Source organism: Trichomycterus rosablanca, chromosome 1 (genome assembly GCF_030014385.1).
Source record: "Trichomycterus rosablanca isolate fTriRos1 chromosome 1, fTriRos1.hap1, whole genome shotgun sequence".
In the NCBI taxonomy this organism is placed as follows: Eukaryota; Metazoa; Chordata; class Actinopteri; order Siluriformes; family Trichomycteridae; genus Trichomycterus; species Trichomycterus rosablanca.
Genome location: NC_085988.1, coordinates 24,464,405 through 24,480,763, shown reverse-complemented (window position 1 = coordinate 24,480,763; position 16,359 = coordinate 24,464,405). Strand labels below are relative to the sequence as shown.

The following is a 16,359-nucleotide window of genomic DNA, read 5'->3' as shown; positions in this document are numbered from 1 at the left end:
AAATCCAAAGGTCGTCGGAAACAAAGCGACAATTCGTCTGCATGCAAGTGTAATGTACTGTACAGTACAAGGAAGGCTGTTAATGTGAGCGATCACATTCGCACAAGCTAACCAACAGCGGCACTTAGAGTACTAAATACATATTACACTCTATACCTCAAGTCAAGGATTAACTGACTGACCTCTTTCTCTAATTATCTGATAGATCTGTGTATGTGTTTTTTAATTCTCCAGTTTATCAACACTTGTAATTTTACATCACTCACACACGACAAATAGACACACACACAAGGCACAAAGTAAATTCTCTAATCTAACACTTCATTTGTGACATCTTGTACAGACCTTGCCATGTGCTAAATCTACTATTTACATTCTCTTGTACATTTACAATTTAGCTAGTTTACAATTGTATACCAACTAGTAGCTATACAATTACTGACTGTTGCCCATATGTTGCTCTGTACACATTGCCAGCCCTCTCAACCCCATCCAACAATAGAAACAAACCACAGGACCACCACTGATAAGATGTTATTTGGGTGTTAGACAACACAGAGAACACACCATTTATAATAGCATAATGACATAGAACTCTGTATTGTACTGGTATACGTTTATTAGGAGCAACGGTGTACAGTTAGGATTCTTAAAACACCTTTGCGTCAGATCTGGGAATACAATCATGTTTCAACCAAAAATATGAAGCCAACAGCATCCTGAAAACAGAAACTGTTTACTGATAAAGAACTTGAGAAGATTTAGCACATTAAAAATAGCTATAACTATATATGTACAATAACAACTTAATAGGATACCTTGTATCTATATTGAAGTAATTAAAAAAGCAGTATTTAAACACCCCATATAAACAGTATAAACAGTATTTAAATCCCAGATCTGTTGCTCCACCTGATACACTTATACAGTGCTGTGAAAAAGTACTTGTCCTTTCCATGTTTCTTCTATTTTTTGCATATTTGTCACAGTTATATGTCTCTGATTATAATACTTCTTTTAAAATTGGAGCACAATAGCCCAATTAAAATTACAATTAAAAGGCAAAATCCTTTTTAGCTGTTTTTTTTTTTAATTCATTGAAGGACAAATGCTGTTCAGCCCTTTCTGCCACTGTGTGAAAAAGTAAATGCCCCCCTTAGCTCAAATCAACAGCTGACCAATTGACAGTTGGGTTTAAATTTACTAGCCACGCCCAAGGATGATTACTGCTAGACCTGTTGAATCTAATCAACTCATTTAAATAGAACCTGTCTGGTAATTTGAAGCAAGGGTGAAGTTTTCAAAAACAGCATGATGCTCACTCTCAAGAGATCCAAATACGTACATATGTTAAACAAAGTCATTAAAATTGGCACCAGTCTGGAAAAGGTTAGAGATTGCTAAGGCTTTGAAAGTCCAGGAAAGCACATTTCCCAAAATGGAGTAAACTAGGATTAGTGTTGAACCTTCCAAGGAGTGAGCAAACATTTATCAAGAATGTATCAACACTAATCCAGAAGGCCCTAACCCTTAATATAAGCAAAAAGGTATTTGAAGGGTTTAACAAGCAAATTGCACATTTCAACAAAAGACTGCAGACTCTGGCGAACAGCAGCCCCCTGAGAATTGAAGTAATGTGCATCGAGAGTGCTATATTTAAGCTCATAAAAAGATACATTTAATTCATCTTTTCTTATAAATAATTTTTTTAAGAACTAAAAGGCTTATAAATGACTCCTTACCTGATCATCTGAGTTACTGAACAGTATGTCCTTCTGTACATGCGTCAGTGTCTGTGTCCCACTGATGTCCAGACTTATGATGCTCTTAGTTGGAGGTCTGGCACATTTAAAGTCACTATTTTTAGAATCAGTTGTTCTATAATTTTCATAATTATACATACGTTGTAAAGTTCCTGTTTCTCCTGAGTACAGGGATGGATAATACGGAATAACTGGTAAATTGGCACCAGTTTTGTAAAATGCTCGTTCCTGTCTCCACCTGTAACATTTGACTGATAGTATGGCTATGATGGATAGGATAAAGAAAAATGAAACTACAGACAATGCTAAGATTAGATAAAAAGTCAGATCATTGTATTCATTGTTGTGCGTAAAGTCAGTGAACTCCGAGAGCACTTCAGGGAAACTGTCTGCCAGCACCACGTTTACATTGACTGTAGCTGAACGAGAGGGGTCACCGTTGTCCTCCACTACAACAGTCAGTTTCTGTTTTACAGCATCTTTATCAGTGACCTGTCGTACAGTTCTTATTTCTCCATTGTGTAATCCCACTTCAAACAGCGACCTGTCCATCGCTTTCTGCAGTTTATATGAGAGCCAGGCATTCTGTCCAGAGTCCACGTCAATTGCAACCACTTTGGTAACAAGATATCCCACACCTGCAGAACGAGGTACCATTTCAGCCATAACAGAGCCACCAGTTTGTACTGGATACAGAATCTGAGGCACATTGTCATTCTGGTCTTGAATAGTTATTTTTACAGTCACGTTGCTACTGAGAGGCGGGTTGCCTCCATCCTGCGCTTTTACGCAAATACTGAACTCTTTGTTTTGCTCGTAATCAAAAGACCGCAGAGCAACAATCTCTCCGCTTTCTGCATTTACTGAAATATATGAAGAAGCAGCAACACCGTTGACAGATTGTTCCTCTAGAAAATATGAAATACGTGCATTGTTACCAGAGTCATTGTCAATCGCTGCCACTTTGAATATGGAGACTGCAGGTAAATTATTTTCCACCACATAAGCGGTGTATGAGTGACGCTGAAAGGCAGGGGCATTGTCGTTGACATCAGTTATCTTAATTGCCAATGTTTTATTTGTAGACAAAAAGGGTGAACCCTCATCAACAGCAGTGATTGTTATATTGTATTGGTTTTTTTTTTCATGATCTAAATATTGTGCAGTAACTAAGCTGTAAAAATTGGTGGACGTAGGTTTGATTTTAAAGGGCTCATCCTGACCTATTAAACATTTCACATGTCCGTTTTTTCCTGAATCAACATCTTTAACATTAAAAATAGCTATTACAGTCTCAGGAGGGGCATTTTCAGGCACTAAATTCGAAAATGAAATTACACCTATGGCTGGTGCATTGTCATTAACATCAATAATTTCAATCACCACTTTGCAAGAATCTGTTAATCCCCATTTGTCTGATGCTTCGACATTAATTTGAAAATTTTTTGATTTTTCAAAGTCTATGTCACCTCTAACTGTGATTTTACCGGTATCGGAGTCAATATTAAACAAATCCAAACTCTTTCCTGTGCTTTGCGAAAACGAGTAGGTCACCTTAGCGTTGGCTCCTTTGTCTTTATCACTGGCAGTCACTGTTGTCACATGTGTGCCTTTTGGCGAATTCTCTAGCAAGGACACTTGATATAAAGGCGAGCTAAAGAGAGGGGCATTATCATTGGCATCCACAACTGTAACGACTACTTTCACGTTGCCAGACTTTTGTGGGTTTCCTCCATCAAATGCCATCAAAGTTAATATATGCTCTTCTTTAGTCTCTCTATCTAAAGGTGCGTGTATCACCATTTCTACCTGTTTCAAACCATTATGATCAGTAAAATCTTTTAAAACAAAATGATTTGTCGGCTCCAGAGTGTATCTTTGTAGAGAATTACTTCCTACATCAGGATCATGCGCACTGTCTAATGAAAATTTTGCACCGGTGAAAGCTGATTCGCTTATTTGAAAGCTGATTTCTTTCCTCGAGAAAAACGGAGCGTTATCATTTATATCCGTGATTTCTACATCTATCTGATGTAGTTCCAGAGGGTTTTCTAAAATTAGCTGAAAATGTAAAGAACATGGAGAGATCTGAGCACACAGCTCCTCTCTATCTATTCTCTCCTTCACCATAAGAGTACCCTTTTCGACATTTAGACCAATGTACTCACGACTGTCCTCCGTGACCAACCGCGCTCGGCCATATTTCAGTCTTTTAACATCCAAACTGAGATCCTGAATGATATTTCCTACCAGCGATCCTTTGTTCATCTCCTCTGGAACAGAATAACGAACTTGCCCTTGCGCAAAGGCCACGGAAAAAAGCAACAGAACAAGAGAACGGAGTAACCATAAAACATCAGTGATGGAACCACTCTTTCCGCTGAAAGAACAAAGAAACATCATATTCCAAATCCTGCAGTTCTTGTCAAATATATAAAAAATCAAGAAACACTATGGATGTTTAAATATATTCGACGGGTATATGAAGCAAAGCCTGTCGGGCAATACACGTTTGAGACAGTCGGTATTCAAGATAAATTCTGTATGATGTCAGATTGCAAGGGAGGATCTTCTAATGAGCGTTTAAGGACCGCACATCCTGACCAACAGCGGCCCTCAGAGCATTGAATAAATATTGCAACAAAAATATATATTACACATCATTTTTATCACACAATTATTTTTTATCACTGAATTATTATTCAACAGAAAGAAAATATTACCAATAAACTGTACACTAATTCTCACCTGGTTAATTCTCACCTGGCTAAACAGTTCCTCCTTCTGCGCACGATTGGGTGATTGTGTTGCATTGGTGTCCAGACTCATGACGCTCTCAGTGGAAGGTTTGCCGTACTTCAAATGACTCTTTCTAGAGTCAGTTGATCTATAAGCTTCATGACTATACATATGCTGCAATGTTCCTCCGTCTGCGTAAAGGGGTGGGTAATACGGAATAACTGGAAGATTTGCGCCTAATTTGTTAAACATCCGTTCACGTCTCCATCTGTAGCATTTAACAGACAGTATAGTTATGATGGACACAATAAAGAAAAAAGAAACTACCACTAAAGCCAATGCTAGATAAAATGTCAGGTCGTCGTTGTATTCCTTATCGTGGGTAAAGTCAGTGAACTCTGAGAACACTTCAGGGAAACTGTCGGCCAGCACCACGTTAACATTTACTGTAGCTGAACGAGGGGGGTCACCGTTGTCCTCCACCACAACGGTCAGTTTCTGTTTCACAGCATCTTTATCAGTGACTTGGCGCACAGTTCTTATTTCTCCATTGTGTAATCCCACTTCAAACATTGCTCTGTCCGTCGCTTTCTGCAGTTTATACGAGAGCCAAGCATTCTGTCCAGAGTCCACATCTACAGCCACTACTTTAGTAACAAGAAAACCCACATCTGCAGAACGAGGTACCATTTCAGCTATCACGGAGCTACCAGTTTGTACCGGATACAGAATCTGAGGCGCATTGTCATTCTTGTCCTGAATAATTACTTTTACGCTCACGTTGCAACTGAGAGGCGGGTTGCCTCCATCTTGCGCTTTTACGCATATGTTGAACTCTTTCGTTTGCTCGTAATCAAATGACCGAAGGGCAAGAATCTCTCCGCTTTCTGCATTAACTGAAATATAAGATGAGGCAGCCACACCATTGACAGATTGTTCTTCTAGTAAATATGAAATACGCGCATTATTACCCGAGTCTTTGTCAGTTGCTGTCACTGCAAATATAGACGCTCCAGGTAAATTATTTTCCATCAGATAAGAAGTGTAGGAGTAGCTCTGGAAAACAGGGGCGTTGTCGTTGACATCAGATATTTTGAGCATCAACGTTTTATTTGTATATAAATACGGTGAACCCTCATCATTAGCTGTGATAGTTATTCTGTATTCAAACAATTTCTCGCGATCTAAAAATTGCGCAGTAACCAAGCTGTAGAAATTGGTTGACGTTAGTTTAATTTTGAATGGTGTCTCCTGAGCTATTCCACATTTTACTTGTCCGTTTTTCCCGGAATCCAAATCTTTGACGTTTAGAATAGCTATTACAGTCTCTGGTTTGGAGTCCTCCGGAATTGTATTAGAAAATGAGATTAGATTTATGACAGGCGCATTGTCGTTAACATCTGTTATGTCAATTACCACTTTAGATGAATCTGTTAGGCCGCCTATGTCTGTAGCTTCAACGTTTATTTGAATATGTTTTGATTTTTCAAAGTCTATATCACCGTTAACAGTGATTTCGCCGGTGACAGAGTCAATATTAAACAATTCCAAATTCTTTCCTGTGCTTTGCGAAAACGAGTAAGTCACCTTAGCGTTTGCTCCTTTGTCTTTATCACTAGCAGTCACTGTTATCAACTGCGTGCCTTTAGGTGAATTTTCCACTAGAAAAACACGATATAAAGGAAAACTAAATACAGGCGCATTGTCGTTTACATCCAAAACAGTAACAGTTATTTTTAAAGTGCCTGATTTTTGTGGATTCCCTCCATCAAAAGCCACTAGAGTTAATGTGTGTTCTTCTTGTTTCTCTCTATCTAAAGGTGCTTGTAAAACCATTTCCACGTGTTTTATATTGTTTTGATCAGTTGATTCTTTTAAAGAAAAAATATTCGCTGGATTAAGTGTGTATCTCTGGAGGGAATTCATACCTACGTCAGGGTCATATGCATTATCCAAAGAAAATTTTGCACCAGAAAGAGCCAGCTCACTTATCTGAAAACTGATTTCATTCCTTGCAAAAACTGGAGCGTTGTCGTTTATATCCAAGATTTCCACATCAATATGATGCAGTTCCATTGGGCTTTCTAAAATTATCTGAAAATGTAACGAGCAAGGCGACACTTGAGCGCACAGCTCCTCTCTGTCTATTCTCTCTTGTACTACCAAGGTGCCTTTATCCACATTCAAGCCAATATACTCACGACTGCCCTCCGTAAAGATCCGCGCTCGACCAGACTTTAGCCTTTTAATATCCAATCCGAGATCCTGAACGATGTTTCCGACTAGTGATCCTCTGGTCATCTCTTCGGGAATAGAATAACGAACCTGTCCGTGTGCAACGGTCACGATAAAGCAAAAAAGAACGGGCAACAAAAGCGGCCACAGAGAAACGCCAGTTTTCCGGGTCATGAAGGGACAAAGAAACCTCATATTACCAGTACTACAATCCACGTTAAAATATAAAACTCAATAAATCGATAAAATTAAAATATTTGAATGTTAACTTTAGGTTTTAAGAATGCCGGTCGGGTTGTACACCTGGAGAGGCAACTTAAAATGAGAAGAAATTCGGCAGTGTGTAATATCAGCTTGGTCGTACACTTTTGCTAATGAGCGTCTTAAAAGACACGCGCTGACCAACAGCGGCCCCTAGAGCATTAAATAAATATTGCAACAAAAATGAAAGACAACTCATTGCAATACAGTAAGTTGACGAATGAAGAAAACATATTGGTGATCGTATACATACATGCTAAATTATTTGTTTCAGAAATATTTAAATAATGTCAGATAATCATAACCCCTAAAACAGAGTTACTACTCTTCACCCGACTACCACTGTCATGCGTGAGTCTTTATGTTACAGGTGCTAATAATGTGGAAGGTTTTAGATTACTTATATTTAGGTCAGTGGTTTCATAAGTCTCATAATTGTACAGTTTCCGTTCCCCCTTCAAATGGCTAAATGTGTAATTAATAAGGAATAACTGGTAGCACCATATTTATAACACATTTAAAAAATTTCAAAATATTTATAACGAAGTTATCCCAACACCATAATTAAGAGCGGCATCATATCATGTAGAAGTACAAACATTTAAAGTAGAGTATGTGATAGAACATAGTTAGATTGGTGAATGTTGTGACAAAAACAAAGAAAACAATGAATTAAAACACATACTGTAATAAATTACGGTGAATTTACAACAATCCAGTTAATATTCATCAACATCGTACTAATGATTAAAGGTTAATGTTTTTCTTTTCATGATAACCCTAATCATACTTGTTTTGAGTGATGAACTGTGAGCTTGATGCGATGTGATGAGCCAGATTATTTGGTATAGAAGTAGAAGATTCTTTCGGTTTATCTTGTTTTCAACTGTTCGCGCACTCCTATAGTATGTGCACTGCTCGGTAGACTGTTTCGCACATCGGCACAACATTCAGTCAGTGCATGAAGTGCCAAACAATGCGTACTGTTTTAGTTAACAAAAGAAAGAAATTTTAAATCAGTGCCTGGGCCTAAAATCAGCGCCTAATTCTATCGTTCACAAAAAGAAGTCAACACGAACCAGTTTAATTGCGACCGACAAAACTGGACTGCTTTGGTAAGAGCAGTCCACGTTAAGTGTAAGCAAGGGGGAAGCTGTTGTCGGCAGTGTCCAGTACTGTTTTGTCTGCATAATTATTGCGGTTTTAAGATTTCAGATGTTTTTAATTTGGTCTGTGACATCACGTTACTAAAATTAGTAAATAAGCTCTGTAGCTTATGCAGTGTTAGCAACCAAGCACCAAAGTTTAGGACCTTTGTAAAGTTTGTTTAAGGTCATCTTACTCTTTATTTATTTAACTATTGTAAGCCAGTGCTACATTGTTCTTGACGCTATTTAAACTCTGCATCTTATGTTCATGGGTTTTGTAAAGTCATTAATTCAGCTGTAAATTTCATTAAGAACTTGAAATGAACTACAGCAATGTTTGTGAAAGTGTATCCTTCAGACATTCTACTTTTATTTGGGAGGTTTTATATAAATAAAATGCAAAAGTAGCATTAAACAATAACATGCTTGCATATTTTGTAGAAAACAGTCATTCTACTGTCATACTGTAATCCAGTTTACATTAATATGCTGTTATATTACAGTAAATACGCTGGAAAATAACAGCAGCATGCTGACATTTACTGTAAAATTACCATAAAACAGTTATACTGTTATACACTGTAATTCAGTATACAGTAAAATAATGTTAAAATAATTTACAGTAGATGCAAAGATGCCAGCATTTTACTGTTATTTTAGTGAAATTCCTTACAGTGCAGAATGATATAAAATTAATAATAGGGCAGTAAACAGAATTAAATTCTCTAAATAACAAAGTATATCAATTAACATGGCACAACTATGCTAATGGCAAAGTAAGTGGGTGCCTTAAATCAGTCTGTGAGAAGTTTACTATATGTTTTTTTTCTCACAAAACATGCCAACATGTGAATGGGGTATTTTGAAGTGCCAGCTGTAACTGAGTATGTGTCACCCTACAATGGATTGGCGCACTGTTCAGCATGTATTCCTGCCTTGCTTTGTGGTGGCGCCCTAACCAAGACGAAAAGGAATTAAAAATAAATACACAAATTACTGTTTTAGAATGATGTAATTTCTTAATTAATGCTAAATAACAAATTGCTTCTAGGAAAAAAAAAAAAAAAAAAGAAAAGCACATTTTCTGTTTAAGCACCATGGACAGCAACAAAGATTTAAACCACTTAGTGTAATACTCCAAATGCAAGGAAACAAATGACATTTAAAATAGTTATTTTCTCTAATATGCCAAAATACTAGGGAGATTAAAGTGACTACAAAAAAACTTACCTGATCTCTGAAACCATGATTAGTCAAATTACTTCTATGCGCAAGCGTCAGTGTCTGTGTTACATCACTGTTCAGACTAATTATGTTTCCAGATGAAGGTCTGGCATATTTCAAATCACTCCTTATAGAGTCAGTTGTTCCATTCGCTTCATTATTGTAGGCTACATTTGCTTAAACGTTCCTGTTCCCCCTAAGTCTGCATAAAGGGGTGGATAATACGGAATTACAGGTAGATTGGCACCAGATTTGTAAAAAGCCCGTTCACGTCTCCACCTGTAGCATTTGACTGAAAGTGTGGTTATAACTGTCGCGATAAAAAGCACTGAAACTAAAGTCAAAGCCAAGATGAGATAAAAAGTCAGGATGTGGTTGTGCTCCTGTCTGTGCTTTACGTCGACGAACTCCAAGAGCATTTCAGGCAAACTGTCTGCCAGCACCACGTTAACATTGACTGTAGCTGAACGAGAGGGGTCTCCGTTGTCCTCCACAATAACATTTAGCTTCTGCTTGACAGCATCTTTATCAGTGACTTGTCGTATAGTTCGTATTTCTCCACTGTGTAATCCAACTTCAAACAGAGCCCTGTCTGTCGCTTTCTGCAGTTTATATGAGAGCCAGGCGTTCTGTCCAGAGTCCACATCTACAGCAACTACTTTAGTGACGAGAAAGCCCACATCTGCAGAATGAGGTACCATTTCAGCCACAACAGAGCCACCAGTTTGTACTGGATACAGAATCTGAGGCGCGTTGTCATTCTGGTCCTGAATAATTATCTTTACACTCACATTACTAACAAGAGGAGGGTTTCCTCTGTCTTGTGCCTTAACGTGGAATTGAAAAAAATGTATCTGCTCGTAATCAAAAGAGCGCACTGTGTGGATAACACCACTATCAGCGTTAACCGACACATAAAAGAAAATAGGAACTCCATTAACCGTCGAATCCTCCAACATGTAAGAAATTTGGGCATTTTGGCTCCAGTCTGCGTCTGTGGCTTTAACGGTAAATATGGACAGTTCTGCTTTGTTGTTTTCTTTAATAAATACCTCATATGAGCTTTTCTCAAAGACAGGTGCGTTATCATTAACATCTGTTATCTGTAAGGAAAGTGTAACGCTGCTATAGAAAAAGACGGATATCCTTCATCAGAACAAATAACAGTGATGTTATATTCAAAATCCTTTTCCCGGTCTAAATCGCTATCAGTGACCAAAGTGAAAAAATTGTTAGCGGTTGATTTAAGCGTAAAAGGGATATTTGAATTCAGTAAACAATGGACTTCCCCATTTACACCCGAGTCTGGGTCTTGGACGTTTATCATTGTCACGACCATGTTTGGTTTTGAGTCTTCAGGTATGGTGTTAAGTTTAGACATTATATTAATAACTGGTGTGTTATCATTTGTATCTGTCACATCTACAATGACTTTACCAGAATCAGTTAAACCGCCATCATCAGTTGCCTGTACCTGAATTTGATGCTGACGAGCCTGTTCATAGTCTAGATTTCCAGCCACTTTAATTTCACCATTTGTTTCATTAATTGCAAATAATACAGGAACAGTGTCTAATGTATTTGTAATTGAATATTTTATTTTACCGTTAGATTCTTTGTCAGCGTCTGCTGCGCTAACTCGTGTAACAACCATGCCTTTTTGCGAACTCTCTGTAATGGTTGCTTTATATAGCCTACTGGCTCTGTGAAAACAGGCGGATTATCGTTAACATCTAAAACTGTAATATATATCTGTGCAGTCCCACATAACGGCGGATTACCTCCATCTACAGCTATCAAGAGCAAGGATAAGTGCTCGAGAGTTTCTCGATCAAGTTGTTTGAGCAAAATCATTTCGACAAATATATGACCATCTGACTGATTGTGCAGTTTTAGTGAAAAATTGTCTGTGCGATTTAATGAATAACTATGAACACCATTAACACCTACATCTGGATCCATTGCTCTTTCTAAGACAAATTTTGCCCCCGGTGAAGCCGACTCACTAATTCTAAAATTCATTTCCACCCGTTTAAATGAAGGAGGGTTGTCGTTTATATCCATAACGTAAACTGTAACAGTATAAAATTCCATTGGGTTTTCAAGAAGAACCTGGAAATGTAAAGCACAAGGCGTTGTCTGTCCGCAAATGGCTTCTCTGTCTATTCTCTCTTTCACAAGCAGGACTCCCCGTTCTTTGTTCATGTCGATGTATTCCGCGTTGTCCCCAGTGTAAATTCGAGCTTTACCCGATGTTAATCTCTTCAAATCCAAGCCCAAATCCTGACCAATGTTACCGACAAACGAACCTTTTGGCATTTCCTCCGGAATTGAGTAAATAACCTGTCCGCATACTGCACTAAAATGAATGAGCCATAAAAACAACGTAACTTGGAGCGCCATCGTTGTTTGGCACTTTCTGAAAGGCCAAAATAAAACAATTTTTTTTGGAGAATCTGATCAGATATAAGTAAAGAGCGACGACCGAAAATGTTTGCATAAATGCTAAGGTGTCGTTTCTCGGTCACCGCATTACAGAGACCTACTTTTTCAATTCAAATAAAGTGGGAGGTTCAGCGAAAAGCACTGCAGTCTGCAACTACTTGACCAAGAGCGGCACTCTATGTCCAATAGACTGAACTGCACAGCCAGCTAACCACACACACACACACACACACACACACACACACACACACACACACAAACACCGAATATAACATAAACAGGTTGTTTACTTTTGATTAAGTCTATGTATTTTAATTATTTGTGGCTAATTCGCAATGTTGACACACTGTTAACCAGCATTTGTTTCTATGCAAACAATATGAGTAAAGATGACTTAAAATATATATATTTGTATTGGATTACTTACATAATTTAAGTATGCTTTACCATTTTTTGAGTATAATCTTGCATCATTCATTTGTTGTCTGTTTTACTACCTCTCTATCCGAAAGCCGGGAAACATACCAGAAAGTTCGCCCCCCCCCCCCCCCCCCCCCCCCCCCCCACACACAGACACACACACACACACACACACACACACACTTTTTAGTATCTCCAATTGGCATGACTGCATTGGCTGCAAGATGGCTGCGTTAATGGTATACAGTTAAATAAAACACTTGCTCAGAGGGCAGTATAACTGGCACAGAAATAGATGGCATTGGTTAGCTGAAACTCTGCCATAGAAAGCTGCTTGGCCTTGATGTCCTGTTGACTGGGTTGCACAGGGGATGTAGGCTGAGGTGGGGTAGATGGAAGCTTTAAACATACTGTACATCTACTCCATGTTCGGCCTAGGGTTAACATTGTTTCTTCCTCTTCCACAGTAAGGCCTGTTGCAGATAATTGACCTCCACCTGTCTTAGCCCTCTCTTTCCTGAATTGTGCTCCCGTTTGCACTGTAGACTTGACGTGCTTTTGGATGGATGAAAGGTTAATTGTGCGCCTTGATATGCAATAGATAGCAATTGCAAATGTATTGTATTCATACCAGTAATTTATTTATACCAGCAGTACCGTAAGCCTAGCACAAAGCATTTCAACAATGTAATGCAGCTTGCATAGCTTGAACTTACAAAAGTTTTTTAATACGGAGGAGGCAATTGGAGGCAGAATAAATCCTGCAGCCAAGTTAAACACGTTTAAGTGTTCTGCCTCTTGTTTCTACATACAGGTTGGTTTATATTCCTTAAAATTACATACATGTTCCTTAACATAGATAATAATAATCCTGCAGCCAAGTTAAACACAAGTGTTCTGTCTCTTGTTTCTACATGTAGGGTTTATGGACACCCTCCTTCCTGACACCTGACAGGTTATAAGGGTAATATATGCAATGTATTTAATTAGTTATAAGCTATTTAAGGAAACTGAAATCAGGGCTTGAAAACAACGATTAAGCTAATCTGTTCATCTGACCTATCTGCATTTCACCAGTATCCAGACTAAAAATACTCTCGGTGATTTATTCTTGGTTCTCCATTTTGTAAGTCCACTTTACACACCAGTTTGTCTCTTTCTGTTGTTTAACTACAGCATGGCAATTAGTTCACATTTTGGTTTGATCATATTCATGATTTCCTACTGCCGTAATATGTTGTCAGAAAACGCCGACTACCACATCAGTGCCACGAATAGCAATACCACATAAGATAATCTTTAACTTACCGGTGTGTAGTTGTTTTCAGTATCGTCGTCACAGCAAATTTCCTTTAAAAGAAAATCTGCTCTAGCACAGTTAAGTCTCACCAGCGTGTTTGGTCCGGCGTATTTCACATAATTTTTTCCTAAATCGGTACTCATGTAGACATCACAATTGTCTACATGCTTTAGAGTTCCAGTTCTTGAAGAGTCAGCATAACATGGTGGGTAATACGGTATAACAGGTAGATTGGACTGATACATACGATATTGTCGCCATCGGTAGATTTTCACTGCCATTATAACAATTAAACAAGTTATAAAAAGAAATGACACTGCAGCCAATGTCAAAACTAAACAAAAAGTGAGGTGGTCGTTGTATTCCTTATCGCCTGTAAAGTCGGTTAACTCCGAAAGCATTTCAGGGAAACTGTCTGCCAGCACCACGTTAACATTTACTGTAGATGAACGAGAGGGCTCTCCGTTGTCCGACACAACAACAGTCAGTTTCTGTTTTACAGCGTCTTTATCAGTGATTTGACGTATAGTTCTTATTTCTCCATTATGAATTCCTACTTCAAAAAGCGCTCTGTCCATCGCCCTCTGCAGTTTATATGAGAGCCATGCATTTTGTCCTGAGTCCACATCAACAGCCACTACTTTGGTGACAAAATAATCCACATCGGCTGATCGAGGCACCATTTCAGCAGCCATAGAGCTACCAGTTTGCACTGGGTAGAGAACCTGAGGCGCGTTGTCATTCTGGTCTTGAATGTTAATTATGACTGTGGCATTACTGGTGAGCGGCGGAGAACCTCCATCCTGAGCTCGCACCTGTATTTTAAACTCTTTAATCTGCTCATAGTCAAACGAACGCATGCCGTAAAGTACTCCATTATCCGCATTAACAGAGAAATATGTTGAGACAGACGAACCACTAATCTCACTTTCAACGAGATAGTACGTGATGCGTGCGTTTGGTCCTGTATCAGCATCCGTTGCTTGAATAGTCCACACAGATACACCGGGCGAATTGTTTTCTACGATGTTTGTTCTATACTCACTTTTACTAAATAATGGCGCATTATCGTTTATATCAGTAATTTCTAACACGATTGTTTTCTTGCTAGACAAAGACGGAGTTCCCTCATCAGAGGTAGTTAATGTCAAATTGAAACTGGAATTTTTTTCTCTATCTAATGTTCCAGCGGTGACCAGAGTATAGTATTTCCGCGGTGATTGTTTTATCAAAAAGTTGACATTTTGCTCAATATTTAAGTTAACATTTCCGTTTTTACCAGAGTCTAAATCCTGTACATTGATCAAAGCCACAACTGTACCAGAAGGAGAGTCTTCTGGGAGTTTACCTGAGAAAGATGTAATGTCAATAACAGGGATATTGTCGTTCACATCCAAAACATCTATAACGAGTTTACTTGTGCCTGAGAGACCTCCGCTGTCTTTTGCCAGCAAATTTATTTCATAAAGTTTAACCACTTCATAGTCTACAATACCAATCAGTCTTATTTTACCGGTTTGTGCATCCACACGAACAACTTGATTTGTGTCATCCAAATTGGTAAATGAATACGTGACATTTCCGTAGAGGCCTTGATCCTCATCGGTGGCACTAATTTTTATAATCAGGGTGCCAGGCGCTGTATTCTCTTTTACACTTGCTCTGTACACAGATTCTGTAAATACTGGAATATTGTCGTTTGCGTCGAGGACAGTAACACGTATTTTAACTGCTCCAGATCGCGGAGGATTTCCACCATCAACAGCAGTTAGTACTAACGAATGTTCGCTGTTTTTCTCACGGTCTAGTGGAGTCTGTAGCACCAGCTCTGCATATTTGCTACCATCAACTCGAGTATGCTGCTTTAAAGCGAAATGGTCCATAGGTTTTAGGTTGTAAGTTTGAAGAGAATTTAAACCAACATCTGGATCAGTTGCTGTATCCAGTAGGAAAATCGTGCCTATTGGAGCAGATTCACTGGTCTCAAGGGTAATTTCTTTTTTAAAAAACGCTGGTGCGTGATCGTTTATATCTTCAATTTCAACTGTAACAGAAAAGAATTCTAAAGGATTTTCAAGTAAAATCTCAAGACCAAAGCTACATGGAGACCTTTGAGCACAGAGCTGTTCTCGGTCTATCCTTTCTTTTACTAATAAATGACCATTGTTGCGATTTAGCTCGACGTATTGTTTACTATCGTCAATAACTAGACGGGCTCTCCCTGATACCAACCTCTTTACATCCAACCCCAGGTCTTTGGCTACATCTCCAACAAACAAGCCGGGTTTCATCTCTTCTGGTATGGAATAACGGATTTGTCCATTTACTGCGACCATGAGGCAACAAAGAACAATGGCAAACCTTGTTTTCATAACCAAAGGTTGGCCTATTTCCAAGGCATTTTTCCCATCGATAATCCACGTCATATCCACGTACAACTTGTGCGAAGTCTTAACCTCTTAACAGATTTAACGCATTAGATTAGAGATCGGAGTTTTTATGTGGCTATGACAAAAGTGCGTGCTAAAATTAGACTGCCTAAGCTTTCTCCATCTACCTCATGGGCACAACCCATTCTAGAAGCAATAATACGAACGATGTGATCATTTCTATGGGCAACAGCACCACTCAAAGTTGAAACAGAGTACAACACTTAAACGGCGTCTAAATCCAAATCACGTTATTCTTTGTACTACTTGAAACGAAATAGTGCGATTTCGATCAGTTTTCACTAATAAAATATAGGAACAATAATGAAATGTCGAAAATGTGATTTTTTTTTAATTTAACCACACTGGCTAAAACCAAATATTTACCACAACAG

The 16,359-nt window shown here is 38.5% G+C and overlaps 3 protein-coding genes and 1 pseudogene across 3 annotated transcripts; all 4 read right to left on the bottom strand.

The window, feature by feature from the left end:
* Nucleotides 1–1,724: 1,724 nt before the first annotated feature.
* LOC134316189 (protocadherin gamma-A11-like) lies at nt 1,725–4,166 on the bottom strand. Its single transcript, XM_062996544.1, has one exon. The coding sequence runs from the start codon at nt 4,164–4,166 to the stop codon at nt 1,725–1,727; it is 2,442 nt and encodes an 813-aa protein (XP_062852614.1).
* Nucleotides 4,167–4,224: 58 nt separating this feature from the next.
* Nucleotides 4,225–6,932, bottom strand: LOC134316046 (protocadherin gamma-A2-like). Its single transcript, XM_062996476.1, has 2 exons — nt 4,500–6,932; nt 4,225–4,257 (listed from the first exon to the last, which is right to left on the bottom strand). Exons 1-2 carry the CDS (start codon nt 6,930–6,932, stop codon nt 4,225–4,227), a joined length of 2,466 nt encoding a protein of 821 aa, XP_062852546.1.
* A 75-nt stretch (nt 6,933–7,007) lies between these two features.
* LOC134315888 (protocadherin beta-16-like) lies at nt 7,008–11,773 on the bottom strand (annotated as a pseudogene).
* A 726-nt stretch (nt 11,774–12,499) lies between these two features.
* LOC134315731 (protocadherin beta-18-like) lies at nt 12,500–15,961 on the bottom strand. Its single transcript, XM_062996453.1, has 2 exons — nt 13,544–15,961; nt 12,500–12,613 (listed from the first exon to the last, which is right to left on the bottom strand). The coding sequence occupies exons 1-2, from the start codon at nt 15,959–15,961 to the stop codon at nt 12,500–12,502; spliced, it is 2,532 nt and encodes an 843-aa protein (XP_062852523.1).
* Nucleotides 15,962–16,359: the final 398 nt, after the last annotated feature.